An 18373-nucleotide genomic window follows, 5' to 3' on the forward strand; every position below is an offset into this window, starting at 1 on the left:
TCACTGAGCCGGGTAACAGAGTGGATATATATATATATATACATACACATATATTTATATACGTTTGGTTTAGCCAATTGCAACCAAAATACGAAGTGCACATCTACATGCTATAGCAAGCCTATATAAAAAATTTCAATATTCTGAGGCTACTCGTTTTTGAGTAATTCGAAATATGTACACGAAAATTTCTCTTCAGAATTCATTTCAAAGCAGTTTTATAATTTTTTTGGAGGAAAAGAGTCATTTATTCTGTCCTTACGTACAGGTGTCACGGAAAAACATCATTAAATTGCATTCGATAGCGATCAAAATGGATATTTCTGTAGAAATATGCTGCCTGAAACCTTTCGCGATTACCATACTACCTTTTTGCTTCGTACAAGGAAGTTAAAAAAATCAATATATGACATTTTAAGTTTATTGGATTCAAACTGGATTCATAATAAATTGGATTTTTCTTTATTCATCATCATTATATTCCATATTTATTTCTAATATATATAACACGTGATGCCATGTCTAGTTGTTTTTATTGAATATATTGTTTTTTTTTAAATTTTTAATACTAAATTTTAAATTTTGAAATATGTGTCAAGTTTAATTGTTGAGTAATCGTGCTTTAGGATTATCAGACATTTTTTTTTAATTCTACACGTGACAAAATCGAAGCAATCATAAATGCACTTACCTGAACTAATTGGAAGAACTGGGAGGACTTGGCGATAGGGTCAGTCACTGCGGTACAGGCAGCGCCGAAGAGAATTACTTTGTGTGGTTTCTGATGAAGCATGTCGAAGAACGCCTTCATTCCCACCGCAGCATCACACTGGAAATGAAACAAGGATATTCAGAGTTCGGAAGATACCTCAGGTTTAAAAATGGTAGTGTAATCAAAAACGTGAATTATTAAAAAAATTGGATATTCTGAGCAAATCGCGTGTAGCAGATTTACTTCTTTCGCTTTCATAGCAGCAATGTATATTTTCTTAAAATTGATTTTCTTGTTTGAAACTTAGCATTTGTCACCCATAATATTAGCTCATAAACTATTGATTGAAATTCTAGTCACGACATTATGTTGTGACTGGTCAATAATTATTTTAGTCACAGTATTCAACCTTTTAAATTGCTTTTAATTTTTGCGAGCGAAAATACGATCATAAATGAATCCAAAGCACACATCGTGGACTGTGTCAAAAATATTCAACCTGTGAAGGTATGAAACATAGGAAACCTCCCCATGAAAACTGCAGTCGCGCTTTTCAGGTTCAACTTTACCAACGCTATTCACCGATATAGGCGAATCAAATGGAAACTTTAATTATTTATTACTAGCGGAAGTACCCGATGCCAGTTAAGTTAGATTGAGAATAATGAATCTAAGAACAGAGAGAAGGATACCGCTGTAATCCTTCTCTAATAACGATGCAAAAAATACGATTCATAGTCAGACATTTTGCAGTCTGATGCGATATGGAACCCACAAAAAAATATCGATAGAAATATAGACTAATTTTTTTCTCTCATTATATCAGCAACAATGGCACGCAGTTTTTAATGATTTTCGTCTTTCTAATCAAATCGTCGTAAAAGCTCCAGTTCCATCCAATATTTCACCTTTATTCAATTTTAGTCGATTAAATGTGGCACCAAATTGATCAGAAATCAAATGATCAGCGAACAAAAATTTTCTTTATACGTTATAGACTTTGTAAAACTTATAAATTTTTGATTAACAAACTGCACGATTTGAAAGCGAGCAGTAGCAACACTTTTTGAAATAAAAAGCTTTTCAATTTCTAACGCGACTGTTACGACTCGAAAACATGAGTGTGAAAATTAGCGCTTTCAGAGTTTTCAAATAATATTTCGGCTTATTAAACTCGTACGAAGATGGATAGTCAAAAATGGCTTTCCACGAACTTTGGAATTGGGAATAATGTATTTAATTTTCGGCAATGCTATTTTTATTTCATCGTAAAAACTTAGGAATTTTTATTAATAAACTCTAGGATTTGAAAGCGAGCAGTGGCAACAACTTCTGAAGTAAAGTAGATTTCCATCTCCAGCTTGTGAGACTGTTGCCACTAGGAAAAATGAGGGCGAAAAATATGGTTTTTCTGAGTTTTAATTAATATCTCCGATTTCAGCTACTTTGCTTTCGAAGAAGTGGACGTCGACCTTTTTCAGGACCCAGGAAAGAATCGTAGAAAGTTTGGCGACGACAGCTATAGTAGTGACTGAGTTATTAGAGGACAGATACTCAGACTTGATATATATAGATGAGGGAAATAAAGGAGTATAGAAAAGTTATAAATGCATCATTTTTGACGTACTCCTATGACATGTAGTGCATATATTTTAACGTTTCAAAAATGAGAACATGTTAGTAAAAATCTCATCTATAGCTACTCGTATACAGTAGTTTCCATCTTTTCATGCTCGCCTTCTCTGGTATCTTTTAGCTTTGTCCTGACATGCCGTTTATTGGAGGCGATATCTGGTGAAGAATGTGGATGTGACATGTAGCGTTTAGATTTCATACCCTTAATTGCAGCAACATTAAAGTGTATGCGGTATAGCAGTAATATACGGTCGAATACTGTCATGTATTTGCAATACACCTGAAGTAAAATATTTAAATTTCTTCTTGATAGCAAGGCAAAGGTGATTTTATACCAGATATTCATAACAAGTACTGATCACGGCTATTCTCTTTCCCTGTGACATTCCAAAATTGCCCCCTTTACATCGTCAAAGAGAACAATCATGGCATTACGCGCTCGTGGTATCATGTTCTCCAAGGACGATAATCCCGCTTTTCCCGTCACTTGTACACTTACTGCAGGGACACATACGAATTACCATACTGCGCTTTAATACGGAGATGAGTTTAAGTTCGTTTAACACCTTCGCTGCTCAAAATACGCACCTCAGATTGTTGTCCTGGCACTGATAATGGGGAACCATCTTTTTAATGTTGCTTCCTTCCTCAAAGATATAACGTCATATTGCGACCTGTTAGTCATTTTTTGAGCTGGAAGGATAACGTCTGTCAAATTACAAGTCAATCATACAACACTTTTTAAAATTTAAGGGTTTTCATTTGAATTTCAGTATGGGTAATGTAGTTAGAAGAGACTGAATTTTATATTTTAACACATCTGAAAAAAATCTGTCAGGAGAAAAATTTTATAATTCTTTTGAGAACGTATTTCAGTTTCAGGCAACGTACTTACTCTGATGTATACTTTTATGAAAAAAAAATCAGATTTGCTTTATATTCGGCGATATATTTATGTGTACTTGTGACAAATGTCATCGATTTGTGATAAACACGCAATACATTGCCGTTCATATGTGCCGACGCGAAGGGAACCATCTGGTGTTGACTCACGTCCATCTGCGTCGCGATAAAATCCCAGACCATCAGTTATGGGGAGAATTTTCAGAGTTTCAGTAAGAAAAGAAAGAAACAAAGCATACTCTGTATACGAATAACAATTTTAAACCATGTGTTTGATCAATAATGCTTGTAGAACAATTAAAAGAACTGCGGTCTTAACAGTAATTATGTAATTATCAGTGTATCTAATAACCTTTAATGATGCAGATAATATCCATGTGAATATACGTTTATGCACACTAATAAATGCATGTATTTGAACTAAGAGTCAGCAAGCTGTGATTTAAACTTCTGTACAATGGATTAAGAAAACTTGATTGATTTTTCTTCTGTATCACAAGTCAATGATGTTCTGAGATTGATTGTACGTGAATTTTAATTTGCTTTTTAGTGTAAATTCGGTGAACGAATGTTTCTTTTTAATTACTAAGAAATTATAGATTCAATGTTAAAGGATCTATTACTTCTGAAATTAAGTTTGAGATATCTGCTGTTGCTTTTAAGATGGATTTTTGTAGTATTTTCGGTATATTTTGAACTTCTAATCGTTGTTTTAATCAATATCATTCTAGAACTGCAGACGAAGAATAAGATTTCGCTTTCCATTCAGTTGCTTATGCGGAAAAGCGAACTCTAAAGACATTATGATAAGTAAGAAGCGATATTATGAAATCTTATGAATCTTAAAATAAATATAACTGGCTACGACTACTTAAACAGCAATCCTAAAGTAAATATTAATGTAACTAGAAATCTTAATGTAATTCTACCAGGTTAATTACGAACGTTTTTTCGTTACCGGAATTTAGCATCTCCTTTGAGACTATGCCGCTAAATTAGATCTTTCCTTTAGGCTCCATTTTGATTGTATTGTCAAACTTACTTCCACGTTTTAGGAAGTTTTATAGTATTTCATTATATTTGTATTACTGCGTAATTTTGTTAATAACGATTTTTCTTTCCTTCACTTTTATTAACAAAAAGCTTACTATTATCTAAGCCGCCATGATAAGCCCATGGTGTGAACATTTATACATTTACATTTATACTTACATTTATACTTACATTTATACATTACATTTATATTTTATACATTTCTAACATTTATTTGTTTTCTTTAACTTATTCCTTTTATAAAAATGAAAAAAAAATTCTTACTAGTATTTAATTAACCGTTTAGAAGATTTCTAACTTGCCATCGCCAATTTGTTTCGTCAACGAAGCCAAAATGGCACTTCTACGTGTCCTTTTTAAATCTAGCGTTTCTGGTCTTTGTTTCGAAATTACTAGTTTATTACAATGTACTCTGTTAATTTCTATAATAACTTGTATTTCTACATTTTTGTTTCAATCTTTTATTTGAATTTTAATTACATTACATTCTGCGAAAAAATGTACTTAATTATTTTTTTTCAGTTATTTTATTAGTATATTTTGTATTAATTTCATTTTTAAATTCAGTAAAATTACTGCTCCGGAAAGAAGTTCAAAATTTTCGGGTCAATTGTTATAATTAAAGAATTTAGAATGGTTCAAAAGCTGATTTTGAATAACAGAAACTCAGTGGTTTTAAAAGGGGAGAGGGGTTCAATTGAGCCTTATGTACACTGCTCAAAAAAAAAAAAAAAAAATGGGACAGTCCTATATCTCCCGATCAACTGAGCCGATTGACAAAATTCAAATTGCGTTCTTCATGTCTCGAAAGCGCGACTTAGGATATATATTATATTTATATCTAGCACTATTCTAACATAGGTATTTTGACACAAAATCGGACTTTTTCTGAAATAACATACCAATTTTTTTACATATTTCGATTCTACGACTCAAATTACGCCTAAATATGAAATTTTGTAAAATTTTGAGCGAAATTTACGGAGAAATTCACAAATTTATGTTGGCACTTTTTTGTCAGTTTGCGCCAAGAATACTTCACTTGGCTAACTTCTTAATATATGGCAACCCAGTTTCCTTAGGAAAAAAGTCACCATCGTTCCTTTTTTCCAAATAATATTCTTTATATTATATTTTTAATTATAACTTATTTTTTTAAGTAATTTTTTTCTTTTTCGAATTTCATATTAATTGTTTAAGTTGCACTTTTTTTTTTTCGAATAACTGTTTTAAAAATTTCTATTTACCTATTCGAACTGCGTAAATAAAGGTGCAGCGTTTATTTATTTATTTTTTTTTTCAAATAGTTTTCTTTATATATATTTTTCGTCATAGCTATTATTTTAGGTCATTTTTAAATTTTTATACTTTTATTTTAATTGTTTGTGTTGCATTGTCTCTTCAGATAATTGTTTTAAAATTTTCTATTTATTCCTTCGAACTGAGCATTTTAAATATATTTATTAATATCAATTTTCCAGAATTTGGTTTTATTTATTTGAACTACGTTTTTTTCGGAAGAATACTTTGTAACCCAGACTACGATGCGTTTGAAAACTGCATACTATATTAAAAGAGAAAATACAGTAAAGCACAGTTTTACACGCCTTTCAATGTTCCGTTCAGAAAAAATATATATAAATAAGAGAGATGTATAACCGATATTTTAACTTGGGATGACTTGCATACACTGCTTTAAACAGTTTTATCATTGTGCCCATTGCTTTACACAATTTTATCCTACATTTGGTTTCTTAAAATGTTATTCATATTTTAGTCAAATATTTTATTTTTGAAATCGCAAGAATCAAATATCATAAGATTGAAAAGTTTTAAATTAAAAAAAATACGAATACTAAATTTTACGAAAATATTTATTTTTCTTCTCTGTTTCTTTAAGCATTCTGAAAGTATATTGAAAAGTATCCAACTTTTCGAAACATTTTGGTATTTCTGCAATCATTTTAAATAAAGTTATCGCCTTCCATTTCATAAACGCCCACAAACGGCCGAGCGGTAAAGTTGCTGAACACTAGTAGTTCACTCCGGGTTTCGAACCCCGGTAAACGGGCTGGTTGCATGGGCGTTTTCGTGGATTTTCTCATGTGTAACGCGTATGACAGCTGGTTTCCCTTAGAAAGTTCTTCACGAAGTATTTCGTCAGAGCCTTTATCAGTCTTTAGAGGCTAAACATTTTGAAGCTATGAGATGAAAGAAAACACTGGTTTCATCAAAAGGTTTTGGTTTATTTTATTATGAAAAAGCACACTACGGCTATCTGCCTAAGGGGAGGAATGCCTTCCTGGAGGACTTTCTAAGGGAAACTGGCTCGCATACACGTTACACATGGGGAAAACCACGAAAACGTCCATGCAGCCAGCCTGTTCGCGGGATTTGAACCTCGGACCGAACTACCAGTGTTCAGCGACTTTACCGCTCGGCCGCTGTTTCATCAGGAAGGGAAAAAAAAACATTTTTAGGTGACATCCACATACATCACTGGATAAACTCCTGAATCTTCAAATAATTCGACTGAGTAAATCATGGGATTCACCATTTATGATACGATATGATGTTCTATAATGTAATTTACACAACCATATAGTTTAAAACCAGTCGCTCTTCACTTTAATCTGCAATGATATCGTTTTGCCTTTTCTGTTAACACAAGCTCAATTGATGGTATTTGCTGGTGTACTCGTCCAAGTGTTTTCTCTTTGAACACTTAAATTCTTTGAAGTATCCTGAAAGTATATTCGAAAGCGTCCAACTTTTTGAACATCTTGGTACGTCTGACATCCAAATTTCCCTGCAAATTTTTGCTTACTTTTCTCCCTAATTTTCTTCTTTCCTTCTACAGTTATTTTCAGTGCTCACACAAGAAAATTAAGATTTTTCGACTGCTAGACTTCCATACATTTGCATTCTTGTCAATTTTTTAAAATATCAATTATATGAATTGCGTTTCAGCTAAAGACAGCTTTTCATTTTCTAGTCATTTTAGCTATAAATAAAGTTTAAAGCGAAGTCCAAAGGATAAATGTTTTAATTAAAAGATTTTTGCTAAATGACAAAGAAATAAAACAGTCCAGCAGGGTTTATTCTGTACCACAGAGTGACCCGATTCTTATATCGGCTGAAACAATCTAAATCATATTAAAGATCATGTTTTTTTATACAATCTATAACGCGAGAGAAAAATTAGCTTCTTAAAACATGCTTTCTAAGAGAATTAATATAAAAATTTATATTTTTATATATATTTTTTAAAGTTGGGACTTGAACCAAACTGTCAGACTTTTAAAGCTTATTTTACATGGTGGTTATTATTAAAGTTCCACTTTGAAATGGTCATAAAAGGAAAACTACCGGACCAAATGTTATCAAACTTGGGAATCGTGTAAAGGAGGTTATGAGAATTTATTTTCGGCGGAAAAAAAGAGTTCAAAAACTCACCATCAGGGGAAAAATGGCGCTGTATACAATATTGTTAAATGAAATAAGACACGAAAACATCTGTTTAAAACGTGTTTAATATTTTCCGAAACGTCTTACAAAGCATGTTCAATGGAGAGTCCAGCATTTTCCGAAAGCAAGTTAAATCATGTTACTGCATTCTCAACAGCAGCTCTTAGCATATCAGGTTTGGTTTTGGTTTGGTTTATTAGATTACGGCAAAGCACTCGAGGGCTATCTGCCTCAAAGAAGGGATGCCTTCGTGGAGGACTTTTTAAGGGAAACTGGCTCGTATACACGTTACACATAGCATATCAGGAGGAATGTTATCAGTGTATCACATTTTTCATTTCTGCCAAATTGTTTAGATTATCATCATAAACAGTGCTTTTGAGATAACCTCGTAGACAAAAGTCACAGAGGTTGAGGTCTGGTGGAAAGAGGGGAAGTGTTGGCCTATAAGACGTTCATTTTTGAAATGTTGCCTAAGTAACTATGCGACACTCTTGAGGTGGTGCCCAGCCCTGCATAAAAATCGTAGTATATAAAATGCCACGTTACTGCAGTTTATGTATCACGAAACATTTTAATATTGGCTCTAAGGAACTGCAATCGCAGTGGTCCAGCTGTCGACTGCTCTTCAGAAAAAAATGGTTCAGTTATAAAACTAGCTGTCATTCAAGAGTAAACGGTGTGAAATGACTGTTATGCAATCGAATGCAGTAGGAGAATGCAATGGAACTAGATAGATAACATGAGAGATTTCTTTGGCCCAAATCGATTAAAAGCATTTTGAATCAGTATCTTCATGTTTTAGTGCCGAATTCAGGCTTCAAAAATTACAAATTAGCGATCTGTAAGAAAACGATTTCCAGATTGTACGCACTTGTGAGAGTGATTTGCGATCTCACATTTTCTAATCGCTAATTCGTGGTTTTCACGGACGAAATTCTCACTTACAGGGATCGCGCACTCGACATTTATCGAATTTAACGTCTTTAAATGGTAATTTGCCTACTTCAAAGTTTCTTAAGGGTATACAACATATTAAACCCGTTTAACAAAAGGTTAAGTTAGATTCCGACCCATATTTCGTTTAATAATATTGCATACAGCGCCATTTCCCCCCTGGTGGTGAGGTTTCGAACTTCCTTTTTTTCGCGGAAAATAAATTCCCATGACCTCCTTTACACGATTTCCAAGTTTGATAACATTTGATCCAGTAGTTTTCCTTTTATGACCGTTTCAATGTGGAACTTTAATTATAACCACTCTGTATATTATTAAATTTTAATTTGAAGCTATGCGTTATATGTATACCATGCGTAAAATTTTCGCTTTTATGGAAAAATAAAAAATCAATCGAAGCAAATATACTTAGTATAATGGACCAAAACTGAAAAAATTTCCCCTCCCTCCGAAAATAAAATATTGAAATTTCGAACTTGAATTTACTGGGTTATCGAAATATTCAATTTGACTTATCTTCTAAGTCCTAGTTCCGACAACAATTCCGTCAAAAATTCCGAATTACTTAAGCTAAAGTAAAAGATTTAGTATATATTCACTGTATGTTAATAAAGTAATCAGAGTGTAATAAAAATTGATTATAGAATTTACGCTGATGTAACTTTTTGTCTGACTGCACAGCATGTAATGGAAGAGAGGGTTTGTAGAGATCTGTTTTTGACATGCCTCTAAAAGTAGATGTCATATTAATTTTGTCTCTTCAATGTCAAAAAACTTTCCTTTGAGAGGCAACTTTAGTTTTTGAGAAAGAAAAAAAAATCACAAGAAGACAAATTTGAAGAACATGCAGGACGATTGAATATACATACTTATTTTCCGAACACAAGCGGTTCTCCGACTGGTTATTGAATAATGAAAAGATGCATTGTCATGCAATACAAAACATTTGGAATACATTTTCTGGCTGAATATTGTAAGATTAAAAGTCATCTGCTTAATTCACATCCATTTACAAGTCAACTACTCGGGCAATTGCAGAATCGTTTTGATCCTGAGCTTGTAAGACAAACCTAATATCACTGGATTTAAACACTTCTTTAATCTTCCGAGAATGTTCCTTCTTTAGCTCATATTCCAAGAATATTAAGCGAATACAATTATTGCCAAAGAAATTGAATATTCATTTGCACTACGGATTGGTAGTTTACTAACGAGTTAACAAAACTTAAATTCTGCTTTTTGTGTCAAAGAATACAACAACATTTTAAATATTTACAAATAAAATATTAAATTGGAGATTTAATTGGAGCCTCATCCGTCGCCTAGCATTTGAAAAAGAAAAGATTGTTAAATACTAATTGTTTGCTGCTCAGTCTAACCCAGGCTGCATGGTTGGTTTTCGTAGTTTTTTAGGTTCTCTTTACAAAGATTCTCTATGAAAGCATCTTAATCAAATAGCTCCCATGTTCTTTCTATGTTCAACTAACCAACTAACCTACTTTAAGCTCGATTTCCAGGTGAAGTTACTAGTAAAATCCGAATACTCATTAAAAATCATGTAGCTTGCCAATCGGGAGTAACATGAAAGATACGGAACCAATAATTGAAATGTTGTTACGTTACGCTGTTTCTTAACTTAGATGGTCATTCCTTAATTAAATAGCCCACCAACGGCCGAGCGGTAAAGACGCTGAACACTGGTAGTTCAGTTCGAGTTTCGAATCCCGCGAACGGGCTGGCCGCATGGGCGGTTTCGTGGTTTTCCCCATGTTAAACGTGTATACGGGCCAGTTTCTCTTAGAAAGTCCTCCACGAAGGCATCCCTCCCTTTAGGCAGATAGCCCTCGTGTGCTTTGCCATAATTAAATAATCCAATCCAATCCTTAATTAAATATAATTGATTTGTAAATTCTACTAAAACTGACGGTAAGAATTGAAGTGGAAATAAGTAATATGGTGTGCAATCTTGATTAATATAAAATTAAAAATATTTGCATAGAAAAATGTTTGCATTCAGATAGAAAGTTTTTTGAAATATTTGCAATTACTTTATAAGAAGGATTTATTAATAACCGCAATAATTACTTATTATATTACTGATGATTAGGATTCAGTTCTTGACAATTACATTCTAAATTAGAATTTTAAGGATATAATGAAAATACGCTACGCACAAAAATACATTTTAGGAAAAAAAAATGAGTTGCTTTTTTAGGTTTTAAAACTTCTTAAATTCATTTAGTAAACATCGTATCCTCGTTGTTTATTGAATCCAGAATGTTGGTGTCGTTTATATAATTATTCTTACTTGTCCACAGAATCTGCTGACTTATCCAGCCATTAAGTAGCTGCAGATCATTTCTACATAACCATTGAACTTCCATGAATTCAGTCTCTAGAGGGTTGTATGTTTATATCATAATTTGACTTTTATAAAAAATGATTATTCTAAATATTATGTTTCTATAAAAATATATTGTGCTTTAAAAATATGGATAATAGTATCAGCCGCTCTTTCATCCACTTCAAAAGCAACAGTTTGTTTAGAAATAAATTATGCAGTTAATGTCATAAAATTCAAATAAATATCAAACAAAAATTCTCAGTTTTAGACAATTCGATTTAAACGAAGTAAAGTAGCAGACGATAAAACGCCGAAGGTAAAAATTTACTCTTTCAAAAACTTACTCTTAAATTTTTTAAAAAAAGAAAAGATACGAGAGAAATTTTTAAAAAAAATAGTTAAAAATTTGAATAATATCATCTATAATTAAAAAAATAGCCTTTCATATAGTATTAATAAATATTTATTAAGCATCATTGAGGGAAAAAATGTCATATAATTAATTCTCCGTAAAATTTTACTTGAAGTTTAAGGTTAAAAATAGCTGTGGCAATTCAGTGTAACAAAAATCCATAGACCACATTTGGCGTTATTATCGCTCAAAAAAAAGGTGCCAAATTTCAAAACGCGAAATTATGTAAATTCGTGTATATCTTAGAAAATTTTGAATAAAAAAGTCTAATTTTTTGCAGATATGCTTAAAAATACACCTACTTTAAGATGATGGCAAAAATTTTATAGGTTATAAGTCAAAAGTTTTTTCGAAAAATTTATAAAAATTATTTAAAAATAGAAATTTAAAAAATAAAACGCAAAAAATGGGTAAATTTTATTTGGAATGGACCAAAATTTCGAAATGTGAGAGAAAAAATCAAAAAGGTTTAGTAAAAAAAGAGATATTAATAAATATTTGCCAAATTCAATTAACATTGAAGAGCTAAAATTTTGAGAGCTAATATTTTAAAAACTATTCGTACGATTTTTACAAAACTTGGTATTCTGGCATAATTTGAGTCGTAGAATCGAAATATGTAAAAAAATTGGTATGTTATTTCAGAAAAGGTCCGATTTTGTGTCAAAATACCTATGTTAGAATAGTACTATATATAAATCTAATATATATCCTAAGTCGCGCCTTCGAGACATGAAAAACGTAGTTTGAATTTTGTCAATCGGCCCAGTAGAACGGGAGATATAGCACTGTCCCATTTTTTTTTTTTTTTTTTTTTTGAGCAGTGTACCTCCTCTTGATAACGCTATATCAGATTTGATTGCATTCCTCGTATGTATTTTGAATGGTTTTTGTATTTCGCATTTCTTTAATTCTTCTGACTTTTGGTTAAATTTACGTATTTGTATAGAGCTTTGAAATTTATTGGTATTGAATTTCATTTCTTTTGGTTCTTTATGGAATTAGTTCTAAATTTCTTAATTTTTATCAATACTGATTAAAACAATAATATATGCAATAAATAAATATTGTAAATTTTATGAGTACCATAACAGCCAATTAACTCCTTGAATTGTGTTCATACCAGCTTTCATTTAATCTGTATAATATTTTCACAATAAATGGTTTTCGTGTAATTACATAGATACTTTGCTTTTATTATACAATCTGCAACTGATTCCTAATTGCATACATTTAAAGAGAAATCATCGTTCATATTTCTTTAATTAATTATGAAGACAATGTCATACAAATTGGTCTATGTTTACTTCAAAGAATATTTGTTCAATAATAAACTAAAAACGTTTTCCCTAAAAATTTCATATTCACATTTAGATTTCATATAAGTAGCAATAACGTCAATACTTGTATCGATTTCCATTTTATCGATTCTAGAATTACATTGGAAGAATGGAATGGTATATATTAAATGAATTATTTATACTTAAACAAACTTTCCACTCAATAAAATAAGGAATCTCATGAGGATAGACTAGTATTCGTATATGAAGCACAAACGGACTGTTGTTGTCGATCTTTTTTGGCGACTGCAAGACATTTTTACTTGGAAATCATCAATCAAATGTGATGTCACTGAATGTCTCTTTTGTTACAATTTTTAAGCTTTTTTTTTGCGTTTTCTGAGAGTTTTGCTTTAATTATGTTGGTAAGAATTGATTAGTTAGATATTTCCAAAAATATGGAAAGAAATATTTCATACCAATGCATGCAATTCATACCAATGTAAGGGGAACAGCCGTTTTCTCCCTTAGCTCATCTTTATATATGAAAATAATATAGATAAAAGTTAGTATTTTTCCTAGCCATTTAACACTGCAAAGAAAACGCTGAAAGCACAATATGAAATGTAGCAGATAAAAAGATCTCTTCAGTGAAGATAAAAAATGAAGGTAGTTGTTTCCTCCCGGCTAAGAAATTCAAAAGTGTTCTATTAATCTTAAAAAAGAAAAGCAAAATGAAGAAATTGCTAAAAGGTTGCGTAGTTCAATTATAACAAATAAATACGCTTCATAAAATTATTGTGCACATAGCAAACTTGAAAATTTTGAAACGTTAAAGGAAAAGCAATATTCATATTAAACATATCGAAGTAAAAGTCTTAAGGCATAAGAGTATGTTGAAACAAATGCGGTTAAAAATTAACCTTTATGTGGTTTAAAAAAGTTTAACCAAACTTTAAAAAAGTTTAAGTAACTTTTTTAAAGTTTGTGTTAAACGTTTTTAAAATTTTAACTTTAATGTTAATTTAATTTATTAAATATTCTGTTCTCCGTATTTAAACCATAAAATTCAATTCAACAGCAATATCACAAAATATTTAAAAGAGTATATCTTTAGAATTCCCGATACACAGTTTCGCGTGCTGGAGATAAAAATGTTTTCCCCGTACAGTTTTCACGTGCATTGCTAGCTTTGAAAACGTTGAGTTTATTAATAAAAAACTTATAAATGCTTTACAAAATATGAAATAGATAATAAAACAATTCCAAATTTTGGGCTTCCAGATGCTCATATTCGGGTGGAATAGTACGTTATTCAAAATTTGATGGCTCTAGGTACCGATGTTTCATCCCAATGCGAGAAACATGCATACATTTATGCAGATTCTTCATTATTTAATTTTTTTAAATATAACACCGGGCTCTAAAATTTGGTAGCAACAATTTAAAAATGATTCGCTGTTTTTAGGAAATCAAGGCAAAATGCCAAAACGAAATTAAAAGCCCTTCTGGGAAAATTCCCCCTTTGGGCTAAAAACACTAACACATAAAAGGTTCATTCATTATAAAATTGGAAAGTAAGCAGACCATATGGCAACTACAATCTATCACATCAAAAGATACATCTGTTTTGGATAAAGTTACCTTGAAGTTCGATGAATTTATACAGTTAATTGTTTGCAGAGCCTCAACCCGTTTTATTGGAATGCAGAAAAATCTACTGTCAAAAGTACCTAATTTGTTATTTTATGGTTGTCTAGATATGGTTGCCTTGTGGTATTTTTTTCTAGCACAGATCAGATCATAATTTATGTTAGTCTATCTTTTGGGGGAAATAAATCTGAATAAGGCCGGGTAAACATTTTTAAGCGGGCGATGGGGAAAACCACGAAAACGCCCATGCAGCCAGCCCGTTCGCGGGATTTGAACCTCGGACAGAACTACCAGTGTTCAGCGACTTTACCGCTCGACCGCTGGTGGGCTTGGATTCAGTATGTGTTGATGGCGTAGGACGTAGATAGCTTAAAACGTAGATCCATATCGAGGAGGAAGAATTCTGACTGCGTAGAATAATAAAATGTTGAATCCGTAAAGGCTAGGAAACTTGACAGCCAAGTAATATTAAATATTCATTTTATTTCAATTGACATTTTTTAATTAAAAATTTTAAATTCCTTCTTAAAGGCTTACAGTTGTAAGTAAAAAAAAAATACAACAACACAACACAAAATAAAATAAATTTACAAATTCACAGATGACACGTAAGAGATAAATTTACACAAGGTAGAGAGAGAGAGCAATTTTATGTTGGATAAATACGTGAAGAGGGGGAGGAAACGCAATATTCACAGAGTTTAACCTAGAAATGAGTTCTTTTCGTCCTTCCTTGTGCTTTGAACAATAGAACAACAAATGTTCGACATTTTGCACTCCCCCGAAACTGCATGAACACAAGTATGTACTAGATATTCTAAATCTCTTCAGATATGAATTGAATTTACCATATCCAGTTAAACATTTTTGGCCTCATATTACCTGGCTCTCTAACCGTGCCTATTCAAGGACATTCACAATTTGGATACTGATACGATAGAAAGATTGCACAGCGAAATACCGTCATTAGAGGAAGAAAGGCAGAAGCTTAAGTGCACAGTTATCCAGTATGGAGGCGCAGCATGAGAATGTTTAGGTTTAGTTAGAAAGGTTTCAGTTCTCAAAATTTGCCATGTCACATAGATTGATCTAGAAATGACGCAATCCAGAAATGCTATTACTTATATTTAGAATAAAGAGGAAATAATAAAATTAAAGAAGAATTAAGAGGCTACTACTAAACTAAATTATAAAATAGATTTACATTATTTTTTATCTTATATATCTTCCTCCTCTTCAAAGAGAAAAGGCTTGGCGACAGAAAAGCTTTTAGAAGAAAGCATTAAAATAGTAGCGAAGCAAGGAAACTACAATTTTGGGGAAAATGCAAAACACAATGATTTCAAAATGCATTTTAATTCAAAATAAGGCACTGTGAAATATCTGCTAGTTTTCTTTAACCGTCATCTACATTAATTTCTGCACTCAAATACAGAGTATGATTGTTAGAATTTAAAACTCTAATGCTAAACTTAACAATGCACTTAATAATGTTAAAATTTTAATTACGCATAAAATAATACATGACGTGTCATAATTTCAAAATAAATATTTAGATACTTAACACGCATGTTTACATTTAATGCTTAAATAATTAAGATGTGCCTGAGAGATCGAAAATTCATTATCTATAAAAAGAGAAAAGTCTTTAAAACACGCTCTTAAATTAATCTGCTTAATTTCTAACAAAATGTTCTAAAACTTTACTTTTCAAGCACGCTAGAATTTAATCAGAACATAAATTACTGAGGCTGTATTATTCTTCCAAAGAATTCAGAGCACGCTTTAAGATAAAATCAAGTTTTCTTTATTTAAGTAAGATTAAGAAACCCTGGTTGTAAATGCATTTCAAGATATATATCTCAAAGAGTTTAAACATTACTTTATTTGTTTAAAGTTCTTAGTAAAGATTTTTTAAAGATTGTTCATTACTTCCATTCGATTAAAAATGAATCTAATCAATTCTGATTCGCAATTTTAATTAAACCTTATTTCTTAACTTTTGAAATCCTTTGCCTTTTACTTCCTCTTCGCGAAATTTCTTCATTTGTAATATTCTTCCGCTTACACGTTTTTTTTAAGTAGCTTACACTTTTTTTTTAACTTGTGCGTTTCTTTTAAATAATACTGTTTAAATGTGTAACTTTTTACTTCCTTGTAGGAATTGAAGGATCTATTGTTATCTCGAGTATCATGTTTCAACGAAAATATACATTTTGACAGCTCTCAAATTCATTTGAAAATTGTTTCGTTAAATTTGTAGGTACAGACAAAATAAAGGACTATTTTTTTTAAAACGGATTTAAAATAGTTTTAAAATGGTAAATTTTGCATTTTTTGCTTTAAAAGTGTGTAGAGTTCCTCACTTAGTAGATGAAGTTACAGTTGAACGAGAAGAATCTTAAGAACTATAAGCGAATAATCGCTTGAGTTCTGATACAAGAAACAACAAGATGGAAGGGTAAATAACCCTTTATTATTCAGATAAGATTTAACAGAACTCCGTCTTGGAGTGTACAATCAAAGCCGACACTTAAGCTTGAACTTAAGAGGTTAAGAAGTAAATTAAAACTAATCTAAACTAAACAGATTTAGCCGAAGCTATCAAGATTCTAACCGAGTTGGCCCCTTAAACACCAGATGACTGCGAAGCTATCAAGGGCCTGAGTACTGCCGAGCGTAATAACAGCTTTAGGAGAGAGAATGGCCAAAAGGCAGACGCGCGTAAATCAGAAACTCTGATTCTCTCTCACTTAGACCAAAGAATTTCGTGGTTAAATACCGCTCTTCCTCATTACGTATTCAGACGTGATTCTAAAACTACATTCTGGCTGGAAGTAGTAAGTGAAGTTAATAATTGGACAGGAAAGAATTTTAACTTAAAATTTAACTGTTAATAAAATTAACATAATTCTTACAAGTGATTGAATTATGTTGTTCTTTCGTTCCAGTTAACTGAATGGACTGTACCTTATACCAGTATTAAAATACACCATAAAAATTTCATTAAATACATTACATGCTTATATTTGATATATCACGTCTCCTCTCAGTTTTATTTTATTTTTGCATAAGCCACCTTGAAACTAGCTTTATCCATTTCATAGTGGGAAAAAAAAGAAAGCTTTAATCTGAAATTTAATTTAGTGTAGTCATAAATAAAAGCACTTATATACATAGTGCTACAAAAACTGACTAGAAGCTTCATTTCCTTAAAAGGCAAATCATATATGCGTTTCCAATTATTCTAATACCGTATCTGTCCTCTTTTCATTTTAAATAATTATATAAAATAAAATAGAAAATTTTATGAAAAAATTTCCATTATTGCGTGCTAAAATGTTTTGTGTAAATTATATTAGAATATGTATGGTGTCTATTAAGGCCTCAAATGTATAACGTTTTCTTATAGGCATTTTCTTACTCTTAAGCATTTTCAGATCAGTTTGAAATTTTCACAACACAAAGTGGAAAAAATGTAATGCACACATTTTTGTAATTTATTTAATGGTGTGTGAAAATATATTAATATATCTTTTGTATTGCATAAATAAATTCCAAAGAATATTATTATTTCATTGTAACATCGTCTTCGCCGTTAGTAAGAATATAGTATTTGGTACTTTTTGTAATAATTTCATGAAAAGGAAACTTTAAAAATATCCATTAAAATACTTTATTATTTTAATAATCATAATTTTATTACTTCAGTTGAAACTAACATATATTTTGCTGTGATATGTGCTTTAAATACTTTATAAGGATTTCTAAAACGTACTGAAGCGGAAATAAATGAGAACGCTCATATTTCCAGGTTTATTTCATAGTTTCTGTGAGGAGGGTTTTTCGAAAACATTTCAAAGTTTCATTTTGAGAGGGGAAGAGGGATTTTTTTACTTCTTTTCATTTTTAACCTTGTACTAAAATACAACCATAACGATCACCTATAACGCAGG

The 18373-nt window shown here is 31.3% G+C and overlaps 1 protein-coding gene and 1 long non-coding RNA gene across 6 annotated transcripts in view; one reads left to right on the forward strand and one right to left on the reverse strand.

Annotated features, from left to right (window-relative positions):
• The window catches only part of LOC118182844 (gamma-aminobutyric acid type B receptor subunit 2-like), a 591214-nt gene that overhangs the window by 369993 nt on the left and 202848 nt on the right, over window positions 1-18373 (reverse strand). For both annotated transcript variants that reach the window (XM_035352237.2, XM_035352236.2), the window contains exon 2: window positions 692-829. In XM_035352237.2, coding sequence (XP_035208128.1) covers window positions 692-829 — 138 coding nt within the window. The remainder of the gene's footprint in view (window positions 1-691; window positions 830-18373) is intronic.
• Window positions 1-18373, forward strand: part of LOC118182846 (uncharacterized) — a 262642-nt gene that overhangs the window by 84823 nt on the left and 159446 nt on the right. The gene's annotated exons all lie outside the window — the stretch shown is intronic.

Source organism: Stegodyphus dumicola, chromosome 5 (assembly GCF_044657685.1).
Source record: "Stegodyphus dumicola isolate Sdum_Otavi_A_Nest chromosome 5, ASM4465768v1".
Classification (NCBI taxonomy): Eukaryota; Metazoa; Arthropoda; class Arachnida; order Araneae; family Eresidae; genus Stegodyphus; species Stegodyphus dumicola.